This window comes from Artemia franciscana, unplaced genomic scaffold, assembly GCF_032884065.1.
Source record: "Artemia franciscana unplaced genomic scaffold, ASM3288406v1 PGA_scaffold_58, whole genome shotgun sequence".
Classification (NCBI taxonomy): domain Eukaryota; kingdom Metazoa; phylum Arthropoda; class Branchiopoda; order Anostraca; family Artemiidae; genus Artemia; species Artemia franciscana.
The window spans coordinates 260,435-284,364 of record NW_027062698.1 but is presented as its reverse complement, the minus strand read 5'-3'; the positions used below and the strand labels follow the sequence as shown (position 1 = coordinate 284,364).

The following is a 23,930-nucleotide window of genomic DNA, read 5'->3' as shown; positions in this document are numbered from 1 at the left end:
TTTTTCTCCATCTAGGACGAATTCCTATGCAAAAATTTTTATGGGAAAATTCTTAAAGTTTAAGAGATCTCAGGCAAGACATTAGAAGGGTTTCCTGTGGATTTACCTGGGCAATCCACAATCAGAACCTGAAAGTGTTCTTTAATTTCACCTTAAAGATTGTCTCCATGCTTTAGCTATCTGTTCTTTTTTGTGTTTTTTTTTTCTTCGGATAACGACACAATTCTCTTGGGTAGATTGTCTTCTTTGAAAGTTGTTGGATCCAAAATTGTTGAAGAATATGAAAAACAATCATTCAAAAAACGAGGCTAAGTTTTAGGAATTTGAATTTTTATCTTTTCAATATCTGTTTGAATTTTGCTAGATGACAGTACCCTATGACGAAGGGGAGCTGCCGAACAATGCGCAATCTCTGCGTTCTGGAACAAATGAAAGAATTGAAAATGAATCTCGTGAAATTCAAGTAAGTACCTTCCGTTGGTCATATTAACCTAAATTCAAAATCTCAGGATAGGGATTTGCTTAATTTTAGTTTTTTCTTTCTTTTATTACACGGCGGGGAGTGATGATTACGGAAAGTAAAAGTTATAATCGTCAATTTTTATTTTGCCACAATGTATATTGTCAGGCTGCACAATAATCCAAACGCTTATCTCTGAAGTTTACAAAAATGTATGAATATGCATTAAAATTTAAAATGTTTGAAATCGAACCACATCCTTTGATGTAAAAATATTCTCAATTGGAGGGGAGAGTCTTTTAGATTTCAAAATATCATGCTAGAATTCTCAAGCTTTCTGTTGGGAATGTCCTTTGCCTAAATCTAGGAGAAAGTCCTCTCTTCTATTCTTCTTGTGTGTATATACTCTATATAAGGACTCAATCAGTATAAGCCCAATTTGGCTAAATACATCAAGCAAAAAACACAAAAATTGAAAGGGAGGATATGTTGGTTTATTAGAAGGCGCAAATTAATTGGCTAAAAAATATCTTAAAGTTCGAAGTTTTTGCTTATGTGCGAATGTGGGAATTTTCTTATGGGTAGTTTAAAGTTGACTTTGTCAATAGTGGCTTTTAAAATAAAAAATTAGTTTTTGGTAGCAATAAACTCTTTCATTTTTGACATTAATGTCTACTATAGAGGAATATCCTTGTTACTTAATGGATTTCAACGTCATCAAATTTATTTTGTGCTGAAGCCTAAATAAAGTATAGATCTATTGGACTTGGTCAGATTAGCTTCTTCAGTATTCATTTCTACTCCAAAGTGGAGCACCTTCGAATTAAACTGAGATGTTGATTATATTATTCTTTTACAATCATGTAAAAATTAAAATATCGTTTGAATTTAACCCTACTGAAGCACCCATGAAAAAAAAAAATGAAAACATGCAACTTCTAGTTTTCACTGTTGTTATTTAAAATTTGTGCTATTTGTCAAGTTTATGCTGTAAAATATTGAAGAAGGTTAAAACATTAAAGGAAGAGTTTTGAAACAAAATTGTATGTTTCCACCGTTTCGGCCATAGGCAATGACACTGATTGAAAAAAAAAAGAAAAAGAAGAAGTATACGCTGTACTATATTATATGCATTGTATATCAAGAAATTTTAAAAACTAAATTGATAGTATTCTTTAGCGTGTTTACTCAAAATGACCACTCCACTAATTGTCTTTCTTATTATTGTTTTTTCTTCAAAATGTGTATACGTAATTGAAGCTAAGTAATATTTAAATGGGATTACAGTTAAATAAATTCTTTGTTTCCCTTTCAGGGATAGTTAAGAAACTTCGGTTTTTTCCTCAGTTTCATATTTTTGTACTTACTTGGCTAAGAATTCGACGTAGACAATTCTTATTTTCCTTCAAAATATATGTTTTCCCTACTCTGTAGGGAACATTACTGGGCTAACTTTCTGGGCCAAGATTTCAACGTAGATAATTTTTTTTCCTTCAAAACGTATTTTTTCCGTATTCTGTTGGGAATATTTCTAGGAAAACTTACTGGGCTAAGAATTTAACATAGACAAATCTTATTTCCTTTAAAATGTATTTTTTCCCTATTCTGTAGGGAACATTACTGGGCTAACTTAATGGGCTAAGAATTTGACGTAGACAAATCTTTTTTTTTTACTTCAAAATGTATTTTTTCCCTATTCTGTAGGGAAAATCGTTGGGATAAGAATTACTGAGCTAACTTACTGGGCTCATCTTTCGACGTGGACACATCTTTTTTTCATTCAAAATGTGTTTTTTTTCCTGTTCTGTAGGGAACATTACTGGGCTAAAAATTCGACGTTGAAAAATCTTTTTTTTTTTTTTAAATGTATTTTTCCCCTATTCTGTAGGGAACATTACTGGGCTAAGAATTCGGCGTAGAAAAATCTTTTTTTCCTTCAATACGTATTTTTCCCTATTCTGTACGGGACATTACTGGGCTAACTTACTGGGCCAAGAATTCGACGTAGACAAATATTTTTTTTCCTTCAAAATGTATATTTTCCCTATTCTGTAGGGAACATTTGCTCCAACATGGTAGGCTCCAGGGTTATTCCTAAACTACGTGATTACATTTTAAGGTCCTTAGCATTGCAATTAAATGATAAATTTCCATAAATACCAATGCCCTTAAAGAGATGCACGCTTAATGATTCCCATCTCAGTTGGTATTCCTGGAATCCAAGGATAATGATTTGTGGAACATGAAAAATAGTAAAATTTGACTTGCCTATAGTCAAGCCAGGAGAATTTAGGTGTAGCCTCAGATATATCTTACTGTTTGCTGTGCTGATCGAGTTGACAAGTTGTCCAGTTAAGGTTGTATCGTCAGCAAATAAAAGTGTAGTGGCTTCAGTCAAAAGAAATACAGTGTCAACAGCGTCCTTAGTGCTGCAAAGAGCTTGTTCATAGAGCATGTTCAAAAACGAATATGTTTATTGTCAAGGTTGCCGGTCAACAATTTTAAAGTATAATCTTATTACCATTCTTAGACATAAGAGTTATTTGAAGCAATTTTTATGCAATGCAGAAATGTTTCCGTCTAAAACGCTCGTTAATGAGAGAAGTGAAAAGAAACAAAGCGTGAGGAAACAGAGTTTTTAACACAAAACGATTAGCTGAATCACTACCGGCCGGTTTACTTTTTATCCCAGCGCCATTTTATGTACTTCATCGTTGGTGGTGGGTTTCATTTATATTGAATATCAATTGACTCTCTATTAAAGTCTTTAAAGAATTATTGAATTCCATAAGGTGCAATGGTACCAAATTGTTAGATTTTTAGATTGTTTAGATGTTTAGATTGTTTAGATTTATATTTTTTTCAGAATATGTTTAATCTAAGAGAAGACCCTGATACAGACAATCTCCAATATTCTCAGCGTGATGTCCATATGGTCGCTCGAGATTTTTCAAATGAAAGTAGTTCACAACGATGAAGTCTTTTCAATGCTGAAGCGTCATAGTTGCCTGTAGGAAAACATACTTAAAATTGAATCACGTCGTCTTACCCTTTCGTTTTGAAGTTGAAGTTTAAATGTGCCGGTGACTGTTTACATTCCATGGAATGTTAGTTCATTTTGTCTTTCTTTTTATAATTCTCAGGAGTTTCCCTAAATTAGTTTAAATCGTTATGTACTAATGCTACACTACGACTACTACCCGTGGCAGTTCTAAGCTGCTTTATACTATGACATTTGCAGTCACTCCCTATCCATCCCACCTTTTTATAGTTTCTAAAATTGCTACCTCCTAATAAACCCCCAAAGAGTTATTTTTTGCATTCATAACATAATTTAGGATTTCATGCTTTCGCTTTTGTCCCTTTTAGGCTGCTTTTAAAACTATTCTAAGAAATTTAATTTTTTTGTATTCTGAGGACATGATTGAGTGCTCTGTGTTGCTTATTGTTAAAGTCTAGATTAAGTTGGCTCGAACTTCTTCTTTCGTTACTTGTATCTATAATCTACTACTTCTAATAACAATTACCCGTTGGAGCGCGTAGTAGTTTAAAAGACCTTGTTTGCTACAATCAATCCTCACTATTTTTTATAAAAGCTCTAATTCAGTTAAGTAAGTGCAATTTAACCCTCTCATCGTCTGTTGTCTAGCTAAGTGTGCGTATGTCATATCCTTTCAGTAATGATTTATTTGAAGTCCTACGCCGCTTGCGTAATGCTTAACATCTTCCAGTGAAACCTGTTCCTGTTGTGTTTGGATGGATTCCTCTTTGCCCGAGCTGGTTAACTAATAAGTACTTGCCAGTCTGGACTCTAACAAGGAGGTGTCCTATTTATCTAATTTTCTTGTGGATGCTATTTTAGAAGTGTTTAAGACCATAGGCCAAACCATTGACACCATAAGATGTTTCTTTGAGTGACTAAATTTTACTTTCAAATATACGACCATCGGAGTTTCAGGGGCTATCCTCTTTGATTCATAATTTTGAAGACAACAAATATAAATTAACTACCGAAATTTTTTAAGAGCTCACTTTAGACTCTACTGCTCTCTATGCCTGAAGGGAATAATTATTTCTGCCTATTTAATTATGTAACCAAATGTGCACTTATTCTAAGCCTTTGTTTTTTAAGTTATTTCTTAAATGCTTGATACAGTTTAATAGTTGGTTTGTCTTTGGTGAGCTGCAAAAGTGATTTCCGTGGCGTTTTGCAAAAAAGGCCTAACTCCACTTTTTCTAATTTTACAGGAGAGCAAAATTAAAATAAAAGCGCACAGCAAAAGAATCTTTCTCACAAATCATAATTTAAGAAACTTGAAACTTTAAAGACTAATTCTTAGTTAACTTTCCAATCGGAATTCGCTGGAAATTCGCATCCAAATTGCTGAATTGTTCGTTACTTAGAAGATAAGGGATTTATGCTATCTTTTACGCCCTTTTAGAACAATTTATAACTCAGTCAGGGTTAAAGATAAGTCCATTTTGAATGCCCCGGTCAGTATATCTCTTTGAACTTTTTCAAACCATATGCTTTACTCATTTTGGGAAAAAAAATGGACTTGGGCCCTTTTTGCAAAATGCCACAGAACTGAGTTTTCATTTTCGGAGCCCCCTATTTTTGTATTTACAAAGAAAATCTTTAAAATCAATGAAGCCACCCTTTATGGACGCGACACAAAAACAGAACAAAACCTTCGTTTTTCATATATGTCTTTTGTATCGACAAGAGTCCAAAAAGAAGTTTTGTGAAACATGGAAAGTACAGCTAAACTTGTCATTAAAAGGGTCTTCATGTACCATAATATGTTTTTTAATATATGTTTTTCATATATGTCTTTTGAATTGACAAGAGTCCAAAGAGAAGTTTTGTGAAGCATGGAAAGTACAGCTAAACTTGTCATTAAAAGGGTGTACATGTACCATAATATGTTTTTTCAAATATGTTTTTGATATGTGTACATGTTTTTCATATGTTTCACATGAATATGTTTTTCATATATGTCTTTTGAATCGACAAGAGTCCAAAAAGAAGTTTTGTGAAACATGGAAAGTACAGCTAAACTTGTCATTAAAAGGGTGTACATGTACCGTAATATGTTTTTTCAAATATGTTTTTCATATGTGTACATGTTTTTCATATGTTTCGCATGAATATGTTTTTCATATGTGTCTTTTGAATCGACAGGAGTCCAAAAAAAAGTTTTGTGAAACATGGAAAGTACAGCTAAACTTGTCATTAAAAGGGTGTACATGTACCATAATATGTTTTTTCATACATGTTTTTCATATGTTTCACATGAATATGTTTTTCATATATGTCTTTTGAATTGACAAGAGTCCAAAGAGAAGTTTTGTGAAACGTGGAAAGTACAGCTAAAGCTGTCATAAAAAGGGTGAACATGTGGCTGTATGAGATTGTCCTTTTTTGGATCGTATCTCTGTTGTAGAATAATTTTATGAATGTATATCCTGTTTTAAATTAAATACAAATTTAAATTAAAATAAACTTGAAATAAAAATAAATTTTATGTAATTGAAAGTAAATAAAATAAAAATTTTATATGAAAGTAAAGAGCGATGTTAGAACTTTCCCACGAATTAAATCCTCCAACAGAAGTGCAAAGTGATTAAAACTTAAATATTTAAAACTTAGTGATTAAAACCTAAATATTTTTAGAAAATCAACTGTCAAATTTTCTTCGAAAAGGCAGGGGTAGTAGGAAGGGGGTTGCTTACAGATTTTTCATATATAAGATAATTTCTATTCATGGACTTAGGCCCTTTTTGCAAAACACCATGGATATGTTTGCAATATTTCTGAAGAATACACTTAGCCATATTGTCTAAAACTAAGGAGTGGCGATTTTAGGTATAACCGTGGTTGAAAAACTTAATTTAAGATACAAAAATATTTACTCATAAAAAGTACTTTTTATTGATCAACCATTGAACCCGATTTTCAAATGAAACTCAAATAAAAGAATAATTAATTATTTTTTTTTTTGTCCTAGACCATTAAATGCATATAACCCAGTCTATTAAAAGAAGCGATATACTTTTAGCCGTATTAGGAGATAATATTTTCAATAGTCAAAACTTTTTTTTTTTTTTTTTTGATTACCAGATATGAATCCAACATTTGTAGGGTTTGGCTGTCTGCCAGAAATGTGCCCTGTCCAAAATCTGCTATTTGAAGATCTGTAATCTCTTACAGGACATTGCCTACTTCACTGTCAAACTGTGCTTTCCTTTTGTTCTCATTTCCAACGCTTTCATTTTGTTTCAAAATCCTATGTAAGTCCTGAATTTTGGGAAATATGTGCAAATTAATTGAAAGTATACGCTGTAAAAGATAGTTATACACTTCATTTTGTTATTTTTTATTCTTGTAGCGCACCCTTGCAAGCGACGCTTGTGGTGTCCTACTACTTGATTTTGTTTGTGGTGCTTAAAAATTAATTGTTACTAATATTAGAATAGTTCTAAATAAACACCGGCTTGTGTTGGAATTCAACTCGGATCGTGTACAAGATATTTAAGGAACTGGCCACAAGGATATGAATTATGATTTAAAACGTAAAACAAACTTCAGAAAATTGATTTGAAACCGAAAAATGATTTCAAATTCATAGAATTTGCATAGAAGTTCATATTGTTGCATAGAATGTGAATGCATAATAGTTTAAATAGTGATATCTCATGGGGTTTATCTATTTTTTGCAAGCAATGTGAACAATGACCACGAAATACCTTTTTAAAAATCACTACCCGGGTTTATTAAAGCTGTGATCTGGTTTTTTTTTTAATGCAAGGGTATTTGAATGAATTCGCAAGCAAATAGACATTTTACTTATTTTCTCGGGCTTTTTTGAACGGTCATCAGACTCTAAATTTTTTTGGGCTATTTTTTTGCTGAGTAGACTGGAAGCGACGTCTTTCCTATTATAAAATGTTTGAAATATCATTTATTCCGCCTACTTCTAAGAATACTCTTAGCCAATTCTTATCTAAGAAATACTGCTTATTTTATTCATATTCTTCTGTAGACCTACCTCAGCACGATATTTTGTATCATATCCTCAGATTCTTTTTAGGTTTTTTTTCGTCATTTTGTCTTCTTTTTTGGCTGGGAAAATACACATATATATCGCTGGCGATCCTCTTTTTGCATTTTCATTGCAGGTGTCTCTGAGAGATGATAGTACCCGTTTACGAATAGTCTCAACCCCCCTATAATTTCATTATCAGTCATTAACCCCTGATTCCCTAGATTTAATATTCATTTTAGCTTTTCTATAATACTTATCTACGAATCGCTTCAGTTTCCTCTATACCTAGTACTTTCACCACTCTGTTAAGACCTGCCATAGTTTCTCTTAACGCACTTGACTTAGTTATCATTGTTGTCTGATTTAGTTGCTATACAATCTTTCCAGTTTTACCCTTATTTTCTTTCAGTATCTTCTAGGACACATAATACTCTGTCGGTTAATTTTAGATGTTATCTTGTATTATAATTTTATTTTTAAGGAAATAAAAGAATATTTTGTTATACATACTTGCTGATATGATCTATATGTATTTTATAACATTATAAGGGACAATTGAGGCACGTAGTGTTTTTAGATGCCATACTATCAATTTGTATTTATATTATATCATACATAATTTTATATGATAGCAATTGAATATAATAATGTATTGGAATTGTGGCATTTAGATTTTGTATCTTAGATGCAAGTACTCTAAAGACCTCGTGGGGAGGATGATTAGATGGTTTCTACATAAGTAGTCTAAAAAGTGCATCCTGGTTTCTTGAATATCGTGTTTTTATTCATGGAAGGCTAGAGAAGAGAAAACAGCCAGGTAAAGAGCGGGGTGTTGAGGAGGGAATAGCCCTTTCATATACGGAGTAATTTCTATTCGTTTTAAGTTTTACTGTCGCTCCTTACTTTCAGTTAAAAAAACTTGTTTTTTTGTTTCATTTCTGAACGTTTTTGAATTAATGCATGTTTTGATTTTTGCTATTGCATATTTGGAAATTTCCATATTAATTTATTTTTTGGCTAAATGGCTTTCTCATAGTTTTAATCGGACGATTTTGAGAAAAAAAGGAGCGTGGGAGGAGGCCTAGTTACCCTCCAATTTTTTGGTTACTTAAAAAGGCAACTTGAACTTTTAATTTTGCAAACATTTTTATTAGTAAAAATATATGTAACTTACGAATTAACTTACATAACGGACTTCTATATTCGTATGTTTTCACTATGTATATGAGGGGGATTGCCCCCTCGTCAATACCTCGCTCTTTATAATAAAGCTTAAATTTTGTCCCAATTCCTTAAGAATGACCCCCTGAATCACAAAGGCTGTAGAATAAATAGTTGAAATTACTAAACATACTTTAGCGTAAAGAGCGAGGTATTAGGAGGAGGTGAACCCCTCACATGCGTAATATTTTTTTTTGGTTTTAAGTTTTAATGCTGCTCCTTACTTTCAGTTAAAAAAAACTTTTTCATCTTTTTCTTCATTTTTTTTAAATGCTAGAAAATCCTGCGCCCCCTTCATGGAAATTCCCTTCCCCCATGAAACATTCCTCCATGGAAAGCTCCCCCTCATAAATCCCTCCCTTCAACCCCCGCCCTCCACCAAAAAACTCCGCTGAAAACGTCTGTACACTTCCCAATAACCATTACTATATGTAAACACTGGTCAAAGTTTAGCCCTCTCGTATCGACCGCTGGGTCGATACGATCACCCATGGAAAAAAAAACGAAAAAAGAAAAGCAAATAAACACCCATCCGTGATCTGTCTTGTGGCAAAAAATACAAAATTCCACATTTTTGCAGATAAGAGCTTGAAACTTCTACCATCAGGTTCTCTGATACGCTGAATCTGATGGTGTGATTTTCGTTAACATTCTATCAATTTTAAGGGGTGTTTCCTCCTATTTTCTAAAATACGGCAAATTTTCTCAAGACTCGTAACTTTGGTGGGTAAGATTAAACTTGATGAAACTTGTATATTTAAAATCAGCATTAAAATGCGATTATTTTGATGTAACTATTGGTATCAAAATTCTGTTTTTTAAAGTTTCGGTTACTATTGAGCCGGGTTGCTCCTTCCTACATTTCATTACCACGAACTGTTTGAATATGCCAAAAAGTGTAATGATATAAAGGGTTCTCAAATGGTGTACTTCAGACATAGATACTGTACAATAGCATGTTTCAAAATTGGTTCTGAGAAAGAGCTGAAGCATTGCATAACTAACATTCCAAGGATTGAAAAAATAAGCTAAACGAACAATGTTGTGTAGCAAATAATCTTTTAGCTTCTGAAAAAATTATAGTGCGGTCCAATAGTTAGAAAATGCAAATGTAGCTTTATCATGTTAATTTACGTCTTTGTTTTATGTTATTTTGAAAAAATGATATAATATGAGCCAAAAGAAACCTTTGTCGCAATCCAAAAATTGCTAGGAAATACATTTTGGTGCCATTTTGTTCTGATATTGAAACTAAACTTGTGATATTAGATTTATGATAATAGCTGGTCTTTTATTTTTCCTCGAATTCGCTAAAAACAGTTTTTGAACAATATAGTTTTCGTGAAAGAAAGAAAAAAAATTGTGTAGCCCCTTTGTCTAATAAGGCTTTGAATTTCTCAATTTGTGATGGAACTTTAGAAGTGCTCCTATCGTTTATAATAGAACGCATAGAAATGACTGCATCTAATATACGCAATTTAAATTTATAATATACAAAATAACTTAATTTTCATGATAGTCCTATAGCTGTCATATATGGGCCATGACTAATGTCATCCATTCAAGGAATACTGAAATTCGGGTGTAAACGCCCGGCAGGAAGGAGGAGCCACAGGTATCACCGAAACTTGTGATGCCAACCAATTCATATGATCCGGAGCGAGTGGAGGCAATGAGTGGTCCACCGCTGTCGCCCTGAAAGATGATGGAATTAATTTATTCGTCTAAAGATATCTAAGGTTATAGATGGGTTTTGGGTTGCATAAATTGGAATGTAATAGTTTTAGTTTTGTTTCCCTTTAATTCTAATGCATGTGAAGCAGCAAAAAAGAAGAGCATAACAGTGTACTTCCTCATTCCACTGAAGAGTCACTTGATATACAAAGAACTCCCGATGGAACATTTCCAGATGCTGGATAAGACAAGGTGAGGGTTTTTCCCTGATATTACTATATTTCTTCTGTTTCTACTTAAAGAAAGGATCTGTAAGGGGCTACCGAAATTTATGCTAGATCCTACGTGGGGCATTCGAAAATACGGGGAATTTTGTGATTCCTTATTAACCTTTCTGATGCATTTGATCCATTTTTAACATAGCCTCATCGAGGTCACGCACTTTTGTAAGTGGTGCTTCCTTTTTTGAAGACATTTGGAACCCTTTTTATGAGACATATTTTTGCTGCTTGTTTTGCTTCATCGCTGCTATTGAAGTGGAAGGATTTTGACTGAAGTGGACGCCTTTCAACCGTTCTTTTAGCATTGACAGAGAAAATTCAAATGGGGTAGATCTGGGCTATAAGGTGGATGTGGCAGGAAAGCTCTCCGAAATTTTCCCAAAGTTTCGCGTGAAGGATACACTGTGGCGTTTTCGTATTAGAAGACGATTCCACGGTGGAGCTTTCCTGGACGCTTTTTAGCTTATTCTGCTTTAAATTTCTTCATAGCTTCTACGTAATAGGTTCCAGTGAAAGTTTTTTGAAAAGTCTACAAGTACAACTCCTTCAGAATTCCAAAATGTTGCCTTTATATAGACGTATTTTATGAATACCCTTTATAATCTTTTTTTGAAAACTATTTTTTTCCTCCTAGAAGATGGTTTATTTATATTATTGTTCATACTAGTTGTATTTGTAAATACGTCTTTTGCCTTCATTTCTGCGGTTCAAAGAGCAAGGTAAAATTAGGGGAAGTCGCTTTTCACAGACTAAACATTATAAATAAAAACAAATGCAAGTGGTTTGTATGCACAGTATTACTAAAGTCACACAAACATTAAAATACATTATGAATATGTATTTAAAAAAAAAATATATTTTAAAAATAGATAAATGTATTTTTTTTAAAAATTTAAGATTGTATGTAAATCTAAACTGAAAGAACTGTTTTACTCTTTCATCGAAAAAAATTCACGATCCTGTCTCGGGACTAATTTATTCATTAGCTTAATCATTAACGAATTCTTAGGCTCTTTCCCGAATTAAATACGAGTTTTCATCTACTAGTTTTATTCGTCAAGTCTGCCGGTTGTCTGCATTTATGCGGTCAAATTAATCAAACAGTTCATGGCAACGAACTGTAAGTAAGGATTGATGCGCCTCAGTAGTAACCAAACTAAAAAACAGTCTTTATAGCAATAGATACATCGAAAGAATCAGATTTTGATTCTTATTCATAATATGTAAAATCGTCAAAATTAATGGTACCGAACAAAAGTAACGAGCCTGGAAAATTTGCCGAATTTTTGAAAAAGGGGGAAACACCCTAAAATGTCTAGGGATCTTAATGAAAATCACACTATCAGATTCAGCATACTAGAAAACCGTACTGTATTTTGCATTTTGTTTTTGTTTTTTTTTGTCATCGGACGCATATTTATTTAATTGTTTTTTTATTTTGTTTTTTCATGTGTTATCATATCGAACCAGTAATCGAATAAGATTGGAAGAAGGCTCGTTTGATCGGAAATCAAAAACTCTTGTGCCATTTTTAATTGACCCCCTTCCACGCTCATTTTCCTCCTAAGTCACCCTATTCAAGTTCAAGTTCCTTTTATTACCAATATCCATCCATTTATAAACAAAAAATATCCCAAAGGGCTCAATGGCCCGTTATTTGGGAAAAAAAACAACAAAACAAAACATAAATAACTATTAATTAAATTCACACTTAAAATATATTTAGAATCTACTCACCAATCCTCACCCGAGTACAACCGGTCTCCGCACCACCTACTTACAAAAAAAAATTAAAAAAAAATATATATAGCCTATACACCGAGGATCCAACACTCACACCATCCAAATCTAAATAAATAAATTCAATCTAAATAATTAAATAAATAAATTAAATCTTGATAACTAAACAATATAAATAACTGATCAATATTATAATTTAATTTATTTTTTTTTTTATTAAAAAATTCTTCAACCGTTTCTTGAAGGATCCTATGGTACAGGACCGTCGAATCCCAACAGGAATGGAATTCCAGGCACGTCCGACAGCAACTATCAGACCAAAGTCCGAGCGCACTGCAGGGGTGGATGGCACTAGCACATCATCCTTGTTTCTAGTTTCATAAGGACTGACAATTCGAACAATTTCAAAAAGCCCGGAAAAACTTGATGGAAGGTCTCCACGGAAATACTGAAACGCAATGAAAGAGAGGTGTAATGTATGAATATCTTTAATCTTCAGAAGTTCAACAGAAATATGGGTGGTAGACTGAAGAACTTTTGCTGCTTTCAGTTGGAGATTATGTAAAGGTGTAAGTACAGATGGAAATGTTGACATCCACACTGACGAGCAGTAGCATAAATAAGGGTAAATAAGAGAGAAATATAATAGACGAAGGATAGAGAAAGGAAAGACTCGCTTCAGCTTTCGAATAATTCCAAGGCCTCGAGAAACCTTTAATCTCATTGACTCAGTATGCCGTTTGAAAGATAGATTTTCATCCAGAAGTATCCCAAGGAATCGAATAAACCGGTCAGCTGGGCGGGATATGGATCCCTTAGATGTTTTAAGCTCTGTCACTGTAGGGCAGCTTTTGCCTATGCGGGAGAATATAAGAAGAAACGATTTTTTTACATTCAAAGCTAACAAATTTGCATCAAACCAACGATATATATTTTCTGCCATCAATTGTAGCTTGAGGATAAGAGATGATTCATCAGGTGCTGTAGCCCCCAGGGTGGTGTCGTCGGCGAATGCAAAGAGTTCTTCATGTTGACCAGGCGTATCCAAGGCTTCAACCACAGCATCTCCTTTCTGGCACAAATGACAACAGAAATCAGATCGTGGGTTGCTAAATAGTCGATAGAGGTCGTTGACATATATGAGGAAAAGGGATGGCCCAAGAACTGAGCCTTGTGGCACTCCATATTCGACTGGAATATGCTCATCAGAAGCTTCAACTGCAATGGATCGGCCAGTTAGGAATGAAGAAAACCAGGACAGAGCTTCTCCACGAACGCCTTGATGCGACAACTTACCAATAAGTATCTCGTGTGTGAGGCTGTCAAAAGCTTTCTTCACATCAAGGAATATTGCCGCAGGGATAAGGCCGAAGTCTAAAGACTGTCGTACAAAATGAAGAAGCATATTACATGCGTGTTCTGTTGAGCACTTCTCCCGAAAACCAAATTGGTGCCGATGAAAAAACTTCTTCGCGTCTAGGAAACTCAGCAAACGCTTTAAATTTTGATATAGCCATTTTTTTCAAGAGAGTCGAAAAACCTAATAACTATGTCTTAAAGGATGACTTAACCCCCCACAGTCCCCAGAGGAAGGGTTGCATATTTGAACTTTCCCGAATGTTTACATATAATATTGGTTATTGTGAAGCACACAGACGTTTTCAGGTAGGATTTTTCTTATGTATGGGGGGGGGGTACGTGATGGTGTTTTTCCATAGAGTAATTTTTCATAAGGGAAGGGAATTTCCACTGGAGGGAGAGCGAGATTTCCCAGCATTATTCAAAAACACAATAAGAAATTAAATTTCAAAAAACAAGTTTTTTCAACTGAAAGTAAGGAGCAACATTAAAACTTAAAACGAACAGAAATTATTACGTATATGAGGGGGTTCGCCCCCTCATCAATACCTCGCTCCTTACGCTAATGTTTTCATTAGCATTTTTCAAGGAGGTTTTTATTATAATTAAACGGCTTTTATAATTCAGGAGTCATTCTCAAAGCATTGGGATAAATTTCGAACTTTAGCTTAAAGAGCGAGGTGTTAAGGAGGGAGCTACCCCCTCATATACGTAATAGTCTCTGTTCGTTGTATTTTTTTAATGTCGCTCCTTACTTCCAGTTGAAAAAAAAAATTAATTTAATATGGGGAAAGAACGACAATAATAAATAACCGAACTACGAATAGACCAGAATAAAGAGAAACATATATTGGTGACGGTAAGAACATTTAATCTATAGGTTTATTTTAGCTTATGCGGCTTATGGTCTAAATCTCAAATCTAGTTATAGGACCACATAAATGGTTCTATCATATATTAAATTAAAAAAAAACAAGTTTTTCTTCAACTGAAAGTAAGGAGCGACATAAAAACTTAAAACGAACAGAAATTACTCCGTATATGAAAAGAGCTGCTCCCTCCTAAACGCCCCGCTTTTTACGCTGAAGTTTGACCCTTTCTCACAGCTCTAGTTTTTAAAACAATAAAAAAAAACTGCTCCTTATATTAAAAACGGCTTCTATATTCGTATAGTTTTATTACGTATATGAATGGGTTCGCCCCCTCGTCAATACCTTGCTCTTTACACTAAAGCTTAAATTTCATCCCAATTCTTTAAGAATGACCCCTGAATCACAAAAGTCGTAGAATAAATAGTTGAAATTACAAAAAATACTTTAGCATAAAGAGCGAGGTGCTTAGGAGGAAATGAACCTCCTCAAATGCATAATAATTTCTGTTCGTTTTATGTTTTAATGCTCCTCCTTACATCCAGTTAAATAACATTTTCATATTAATTTTTCATTGTTTTGTTTTTAAGAATGCTAGAAAATCCTGCGCCCCCTTCATGGAATTTCTCTTCTCCCATGATAAATTCTCCATGAAAAGATCATCCCACATAACCCCCTCCCCTCGACTCTCTCCCATAACCAGAAAAAATCCCCCTGAAAAGTCTGTACACTTCCCAATAACCATTTCCATATTTAGACAATGGTCAAAGTTTGTGACTTGCAGCCCCTCCCCCAGGGACTGTGGGGGAGTAAGTCATCCCAAAGACATAGTTATTACGTTTTTCGAATATGCCAAACAAAATGGCTATCTCAAAATTTTGATCTGGTGACTTTGGGGGACAATGAGCGTGGGAGGGGCCTAGAAGCCCCCCAACTTTTTTGATCAGTAAAAAGGGCACTAGAACTTGAGTTTACATTAGAATGAACCCTTTCATGACATTCTAGGACCACTGGGTCAACACGATTACCCCTGGAAAAAACGAATAAAGACTGGGAAAAACGAATCACACTGGCATGACTTGTTGGGTGAAAATTATTAAAAGAGTAATTAATTTCCCAGTTCGAAGAAGCCTAGAGCTAGAAGCAATTCGGATACCAGACATACTGCATGTCGAAATTAACGGGGGTCATTTTATACCCCCCACGCCTGTAAGTGTTCGTTTTTTGACATTTTTGAGCATATATATATTCCATAAAATAAATTTCACCAGACTCTATTCCACATTAGTGGAATAGCAGTGGCGAATTTAGACATATATAGAAAAATTAATTTGGAAGAGGAATATCCAGCAGTCCATTTATATTTATGTCTTTGTTAACAAATAGTGTTTAATTTGAAGTGAATAGTCGTTTTGTTACGTCATTAGTTGAAAAAAAGGAAAAGATTGCTGGCCCCTTACATTATTTGGGCTACGCCAAGAGCAGCGTTGCCAAGAGCGTTGAATTTACTAAATTTCGCGAGATAGTTTCTGTCAGCCAGAATCTTACTAATTTGTTGGAGAGAGTTGCCAGCAGTTGGACAGTTAATAAATGCCACCGCCACGAAATAAAAGGAAGCAAATTAGCCCTACTAAGGGAACTGACTTTTTTGCAGCTTGCTCTCAAGAATTAGATGAACATTCATCCGCTCTAAAGTGCGACGATTGTAAGCGATGGCTGTGCATAGAGTGTCTGAAGCTGACATCCAATGAATACGAACTTCTCACAAAAATGACTGACAAAGTTGGTTGTGAATGGCGATGCACACTCTGCAAAGTTCATGATTCAGACAGGTCTGCATCTAGCTCAAGTGTTGAGAAAGTGATTGACAATTCGCTACGTAAGCTACGCGAACATTTAAAAGTGGACTTAAAAGAGTCGTTAGCGGAAATCCAACGATGTGAAGGAGATTCAGTCTCAGCTATCCTCAAAATGCAGTACCCAAGATGTGCGTAATATTGTTCATGAAACTATATCAAGTACAAACCCCAATTTTGCCGCAGAAGTGAGGAAGGTAATCAGATCTGAACAGGACAGGGAGAATCGTAGATTGAATATTCTTTTCATATGGTATTGTTCCAGCTGATGATGAAACTGGTGCAATTACCCATATGATTCGCTCATCTTATGATTTTGACCCTGGACCAATCATGAATGTTAGAAGGATAAATGCTTCAACCAGTAGACCCAGTACCACATCTCGACCTGCCCCGCTCATTTTATCGGTCTCTTCGTGGGATATCAAGAAGAAGATTCTTCAGATCTCTAGACAACGAAAGGAGAGTGTCCAGTTTCATAGCGATTTTTCTAGAGATGATAGGGAGCTTAGAAAGAGACTTGTTGAAGAAGTGAAGCGTAGAAGTGAGGCTAGTGAGACTGGTTTGGTTATTCGTGACTTGTCGATCGTTTCGACTCCTGCCATTGTAAATAGTTCAAAGTCTTCAAGTTCTAGTGTCTCTCCTGCCGATAGTGCTTTGTTATCAGAATTAAGTTGCTCTTACCACACAGCAGTATCCATGAATGCAGATGCAGCACCACGCTCAGCGGAGCCGCTGATTGAAGGAAGTGAAACGCACCCCCAATGTGGTGAGGCATTAAGTAATCCAGGAAGAAATAGAAGATTCTTGAAAGTGATGCATTCAAATCTGGACTGTATCACAAATAGACTGCCAGAGGTAAAGATGCTATTAGCAAATCAGAATATTGATATTTTTTGTGCTACAGAAGTTTGTCCCAAAAATTCACTAATAATGCTTGAGGATTCCCATATTGCAGTTGATGGTTATGACGTATTTTCTAATTTTTGTTCGAATGGGTGCAGGAGAGGCACTGGTATTTATGTGAAGAATAATTTTAAAACTAACATACTGAGTTTATTCCCTTATGTTGGTGCTTATCCATGGGTGGAATGTGTTGAGTGCCAGCTCCCTGAAGAGACATTAATTGTTGGAAATATTTATCGAAGCCCCTCTGCACCTAATGCTAATGATTCACACCAAGTCGTGGCTGATCTTGTGAGTAAAATAGCTTCATCTAGTTCAAATTCTGTTTTCATTCCTGGTGACTTTAAAATGCCAGATGTGATATGGGTTGACAGCTACCGATTCACAACTCCAAACAACTCTGAATTCGGTAGCAAATCTCGCCCTCACTCAGCTGATTGATCAACCAGTCCGTTATAGAGATGGTCAAAACCCAACTACACTTGACTTGGTATTTACAAATAACCCTGACACAGTCATGTCTATTAAATATTTACCTGCAATCGGCTCTAGTGACCACAATTGTGTTATGTTTTCGGTGCTGGTTTCCACTAGGCCAAGTAATATGAAAAAAAGATGTTATACAGATTATGATAAAATCCGAGAACACTTGTCTGAAGTTGATCGGCAATCTTTGATTGTTAGTGATAATGTGGATGATTCATCGTTCAATTTTAAGTCATGCTTGCTTGCAGTTGAGAAGCAATTTACTTCCATAACATACACAGAGAAAACCAAAACATTGCCATTTCTCACTAAAGAGGTAAGAGAAGGCATTAAGAGTAAGAATAAGGCATGGAAGAAATACAAGAAATCAAAACAGGAGAATCATCTTGCTGATTTCAAGAAATGCCGTAACAAGCTGAGAAATCTCACACGTAAAATCATAAGTGATTATGAAGTAAATATAGCCCTTAGTGCAAAAACAAACCCTAAAAAGTTTTGGAAGTATGTTTCCAGCTCAAATCCTAATAGGCGTTCTGATGCTACTGTGCTTTATTCCCCCGCAGACATCGCAAATTGTTTAAATGCCATATTTGCCGCTAATTTCTCTCATTCAGTTTTAGTATCTCCTCCTCCCCCTTTCCCAGAAAGAAACCATGTCTACGAAATGCCTTCTGTGTGATTGATGCGGATGATATTCTCAAGCGCCTGAATAAGTTGGATTTGAACAAGGCCCGGGGCCCCGATGGCATTCATTCAAGTTTGCTGAAAGAAGCTGCAGCTCTTGTTGCCATGCCACTGGCTGATATTCTTAAGATGTCCATAAGGATGATGATGGTACCAGCTGATTGGAAATCGGCCAATATAGTTTCAATTTTCAAGAAGGGAGATAAAAATAACCCTGAAAATTACCGGCCTATTAGTCTCACATCAGTCATTTCTGCAGTGCTCGAAAGTATTTTCAATGACGCTATTATTAGCCACCTTGAAAAAAATGACTTACTGTCGAAATCTCAACATGGTTGTAGAAGGAGTCGGTCCATTGAGACGAACCTGATCCACTCTTATGATATAGTTACTAAATTAACTGAGGAAGGTAAAGCAGTTGATGTCTTGTTACTCGTCCAGGCCAAGGCCTTCGATAAAGTTGTCCACAAATATCTTTTACATAAGCTCTATGCAAATGGAGTCCATGCTGACACTGTGGAGTGGATAAGATCGTTTCTGATTGGCCGACTCCAGAAGGTCATGAACTATTCTGACAATGGAGACCCCATATTTTCAGATCCTGCACCAGTTATATGCGAGGTACCCCAGGGAAGCATCCTTGGCCCCATACTCTTCTCTCTATATATATTGATGATTGTGAGGATGTTCTACAAAACCCAATCACTCTCTACGTTGATTAAAGCAAACTAATTGGAATTGCCGATGGAACCCTGCAAAATGACTTGAATAGTCTCTCCTTATGGGCTTCCACCTGGATGATGGAGCTCAACCCATCAAAATGCAAAGTCCTTCATATGGGTCCTCACTACAATCAGATTTCATATTTTATGCTGGATAAATCTGGCACACGTATACAAGTTGAAGCTGTTGAGAGTGAACGAGACTTAGGGGTGATCGTTGACAGGAAGTTTAAGGTCCATGAGCACACTATGCAACAAGTGCAACGCCATCCTCTGGTAATAAGAAAATCATATAATGCTCTTGTAAGACCACATTTGGAGTTTGGCTGCCCCGTTACAAATCCTCAATATAAGGGAGATGTGGCAGCCCTTGAGAGCGTATAGAGAAGAGTAACTAAGCTTTGTGCCCCACATCAGCAGCTTTCCTACCATGAACGTCTGTGTCGCCTAAAGATACCCACATTGGTCTACCGGCGGCACAGAGGAGATGTCACTTTTGTCAAGAAAATGTACCAAAACAACATGGCTAACTCCCTTTTTACTCCCTCCCTTGCCACTATGACACGAGGCCACTCAATGAAGCTGCGACAGGAGCACTCCAGACGCAGAGAGAGGACGAACTTTTTCTCAGTGCGTCCTGTCTCAACTTGGAACAGTCTTTCCAATGAGACTGTCACTGGTGAATCGAATAATTCTTTCAAAAATGCAGTTGATTTGGAGTGGAGTAACGCGGAATGGAAGTACCAGTGAGACGCCACACCCCATCACACCCACTAGTTGTATCACCTCATCAATTCAACAGCGAGATGTTCTACAGGAGGATGCAGTCCATCTTACCTCGCTGTAAATGCGTTTTAAGGTTATTTAAGATGTAAGACGCACCCGTGATCGGGGGTGTTTTCAGGCTCGTAACTTTTGATGAGTAAGACTAAATCTAATAATACTTATATATTTAAAATCAGCAAAAAAAGTCCTATTCTTTTGATGTATCTATTAGTATCAAAATCGCGTTTTTGTAGAGTTTAGGTTACTATTTAGCCAGGTCGCTCCTTACTACAGTTCGTTACCACGAACTGTTTGATTTTTCATTTTGTTTGTGTATGTTTAGCTGGTTTCATGAGTTCTGCTCTGTCAGCTCATACGCAATTGTTCTGAACGTTTTTTTTAATAAAAAGGTGGGTGGCGACTGGGACAAGATACCCCGGGTGTCGTGGCTGAGTAGGGGGCCAGGGTGAATTTTTTTGTGAGGCTACACTATAGTCATTTGATAGTTTACAAAAAGCTTATCACGGGAAGAGGTTCTGAGGTTTTCTTTGTCCTGGTTGTCACCAACCCTAGGAACGGACCGGGTATAAATTGAAAATTGTTTTATACTTCACACGTATCTTGTCCTCTATTTCCTCGTGCACAAACTTGTGTTATAGGCGTCTCGCTACCCCAAGATTTGCCACATCTTCTGTTTGCCCAAATAACCACATCGGCCCAATTAAGAAATGAGGTTCGTTTCTGGCTGTTTATCTTTCCAAAACCACTGACTATCCCATTCACCTCACTGTGGATTTTGCCTGTAATAGAATGAAAAATCGTACAAACATCCAATTCCCTTCAATCAAGTACCGTATCTAGATCTAATTTCTTTCTTTTTTTTTGCTAACTCAAATTAATTCTATTTTGGAGAGATATATAAGAGCTTTTTTCCCGGCGGAGTTTAGAAAAGCTTATAAAAATTATAGTCTTATAAATTAATTTCTTAGTATGCTGATATAATATTATAAAACTATATTCCATCTATTTTGTGACAAAACCATATTTACCAATTCCGCAGTTGTTGCAGAACCCCTAGAGATCTGTACCCTTCGGAAGGAATGTAAAATCGTCTTAAATAAACGGAAAAATACAAGGGAGGTTAAATCAGTTCTTCTTCGATTAAATAAGAAAAACAAGTTTTTTCAATTAAAAGTAAGGGGCAATATTAAAACTTGAAACGAACACACATTAAAAATGCATATGAGGGGGGCTGCCCCCTCCTCAACACCCCGCTCTTCACGCTAAAGTTTTTCGGCACTTAAAAAAAAGCTGCTTATTGTTCTAATTAAACGACCCTTGTGTTTCAGGTTCAGGTCCTTTTTAATAATAAAATAAGCTACAAAATATCCAGAGCCCGGATGAAAAGACAAATTCGTAATGCACGGGGTAGAAAAAAATTTCTTTGAATAAATACAACATCATACTTCACTACATACAATCCTACAAGTGTAATTAAACATATTCTCCCGTAAATTGCCCGGTCCACAACACTACCCGTTGACACGTCCAGCGAAATAAACATAAAAATAAATAAATAATTTCAAGAACCCTAGAGAATGCCAGGTCCTGTATCAAAAACCAGATAAATTGGAACAAACTTAACATCCCAAAGGCAACCCCCACCAACCAACAACACTTCACTTATCACAAACAAATTTCAATAAATCAACATAAATTTAAGTTTTCGTTTAGTTGTTTTAATTGATTTTGAAGTATCCTATGTAGACGTATAAATATTCCAATACCGAATTGCCGAGTTTCGAAGAGAAAATTTTGATCTTTCATTTATTATTCTTGGCTGATATATTTATTGAAATTTCTAGTTAGATGTCCGTGGTCAATACTTTTAAGTGGGAAAAGGTTCGAGGAACGGAAAACAGAGGGAAGCAAACCACGGTCATACTTAAGTTTGAAGAGGATAGATTCAACCGTCACAAAATGTCTTAAAGGAAGGATATTAAGGAAGCAATACAGAGAATCTGTTGACGACTTCGCTGAATATAATTTGGAGGAAGGCAAGTAGCTCTTAAGGACCCGCAAAGCTTTGTTCTGTTGTCTCTGAAGTGGCACAATATGAGAACTAAATGCGTTAAGGTAAACAAGTGATGAAAACATTATATGAGAATAAATAAGTGCATAATAAAATGATCTCATTGCTTCAAAGGGAAGGGATGACCTGAGTCTTCGTATTATCCCTGTATTTTTCCCAAATTTCATCCGCAGATTAGATATATGAGGCTTCCATGATAGATTAGAGTCAAGGAGGACTCAGAGGTATTGCATTGTGGCTGCTCGTGAAATCTTTATTTTAAAATCACCTGATTCAATTAGTTGAAGCTCAAGAACTGCAGCGTTACATCGCGAGAAAACCACGAATTTTGTTTTATCAGCGTTAAGAGCTAGGTAATATGACTCAAGCCACAATAGAAGATGGTTGAACTTGAAAGCTTCTTCCAATGCAAGTTTCAAACAGCTCACATCTTTCCCTGCGACAGTACACTCAGTGTCATCCACAAATTGCAAATTTAAACCAAATATTATCATTGAATTATTTCAATGATAGGTCGTTTACATAAATTAAGAAAAGTAGGGGACCAAGTATTGACCCTTGCGGGACACCAGCGGTATTAGATTGACGAGTCATTTCAAATCAAACATCACCTCCATCAACAAACTGAGAACGGTCCTTAATATAAGATGCTATTAGGGATTTTGCTGGCCCTCTTATACCGTAATGATCTATCTTATGCATTAAAATATCACGAGATATTGAATCAAACGCTTTTTTAATGTCAAGAAAAATGAAAGCTGGAATTTTCCACGGTCAAGAATATCATGGACATACTGTGCTAGCAATAGGATCGTATGAACGGTAGAGTGACATTTGCAAAGTCCGAACTGAAGGTTATTTATCATTCAAAATGATAAATGATTTGTAATTTCAAAATGATCTAAAAAACGCACTATTCTATTATACAGACAACATTCAATCAATTTAGAAAAACCTACAACGATATAGGCCTACAATTTGATGGATTTGTTTTCTCTCCTCCTTTGTAAAGAGACAATATTCTTGAATCTTTTAATGAGGAAGGAAACGTTCCATTTTTAAATTCCAGGTTTATTATAATGAAAAAAGAAATCACCAATGCAACAGCACAAAAAAAAAGACAGAAGGAGAAAAGGAAGACTGTTTTCCTACATTAGTAATTAATATATATCAGTGACATAAAAGTGATATAGATCACTTAATATAGATTTAGATTATTAATATAGATCAGTGATATTGATATGACCTAAAATGTGCGAGATTTGGGGGAGTATTTCCTTCAACAGAAATGTCGATGATCCATCAATACCCTCAGAATGACCATTTTTCAAAAGCGTAACTAAATTCTTTAATTCTTCTTCAGTAACCGGTGTTAAAAATTTTGACTTATCGTGTGATGGCGGAAGGAAATTTCTAAAATCATTTTTACTTTGATTACTTGACCCTGATGAGGCCGCAGACTCAGCAGTTTTTTCCCCTATTTTAGCAAAATGCTGGTTCAGAGCATCTGCTATTTCCTTCTTATCATTAAGAGGTACTTGATTTTCAGGCATGCACATTTCAACTGGAAAACTTTGGTCCTTCCTCTTACTAAGGCATTCGTTAATTAGAAATCAAGTCTTTTTCGGAGAGAAACGAACTTTTTCAAACTCTCGTTCATAATATTCCTTTTTTCCAAACGAAGAATTTTTGACAATTGACTTTTATACCTTTTAAATCCAGAAATATTTTCATCAGATGGACAGTTAAGTTGCCTCCTGAATAAT

General features: G+C 35.4%; 2 protein-coding genes across 6 annotated transcripts in view; one reads left to right on the top strand and one right to left on the bottom strand.

Annotated features, from left to right (window-relative positions):
* LOC136042038 (circadian locomoter output cycles protein kaput-like) overlaps positions 1-8,014 on the top strand; it is a 70,465-nt gene extending 62,451 nt beyond the window's left edge. For 2 of the 3 annotated variants that reach the window (XM_065726898.1, XM_065726897.1), the window contains 2 exons: positions 365-463; positions 3,327-3,573. In XM_065726898.1, the coding sequence (XP_065582970.1) occupies positions 365-463; positions 3,327-3,437 (210 nt within the window). In that variant the 3' untranslated portion in view covers positions 3,438-3,573. Of the gene's footprint in view, positions 1-364; positions 464-3,326 lie in introns of all 3 variants that reach the window. The other variant, XM_065726896.1, reaches the window with a different exon arrangement.
* Positions 8,015-10,179: 2,165 nt separating this feature from the next.
* LOC136042036 (chymotrypsinogen A-like) overlaps positions 10,180-23,930 on the bottom strand; it is a 100,501-nt gene continuing 86,750 nt past the window's right edge. For all 3 annotated transcript variants that reach the window (XM_065726893.1, XM_065726895.1, XM_065726894.1), the window contains 2 exons: positions 20,682-20,872; positions 10,180-10,425 (listed from right to left, as the gene is read on the bottom strand). In XM_065726893.1, the coding sequence (XP_065582965.1) occupies positions 10,261-10,425; positions 20,682-20,872 (356 nt within the window). In that variant the 3' untranslated portion in view covers positions 10,180-10,260. The remainder of the gene's footprint in view (positions 10,426-20,681; positions 20,873-23,930) is intronic.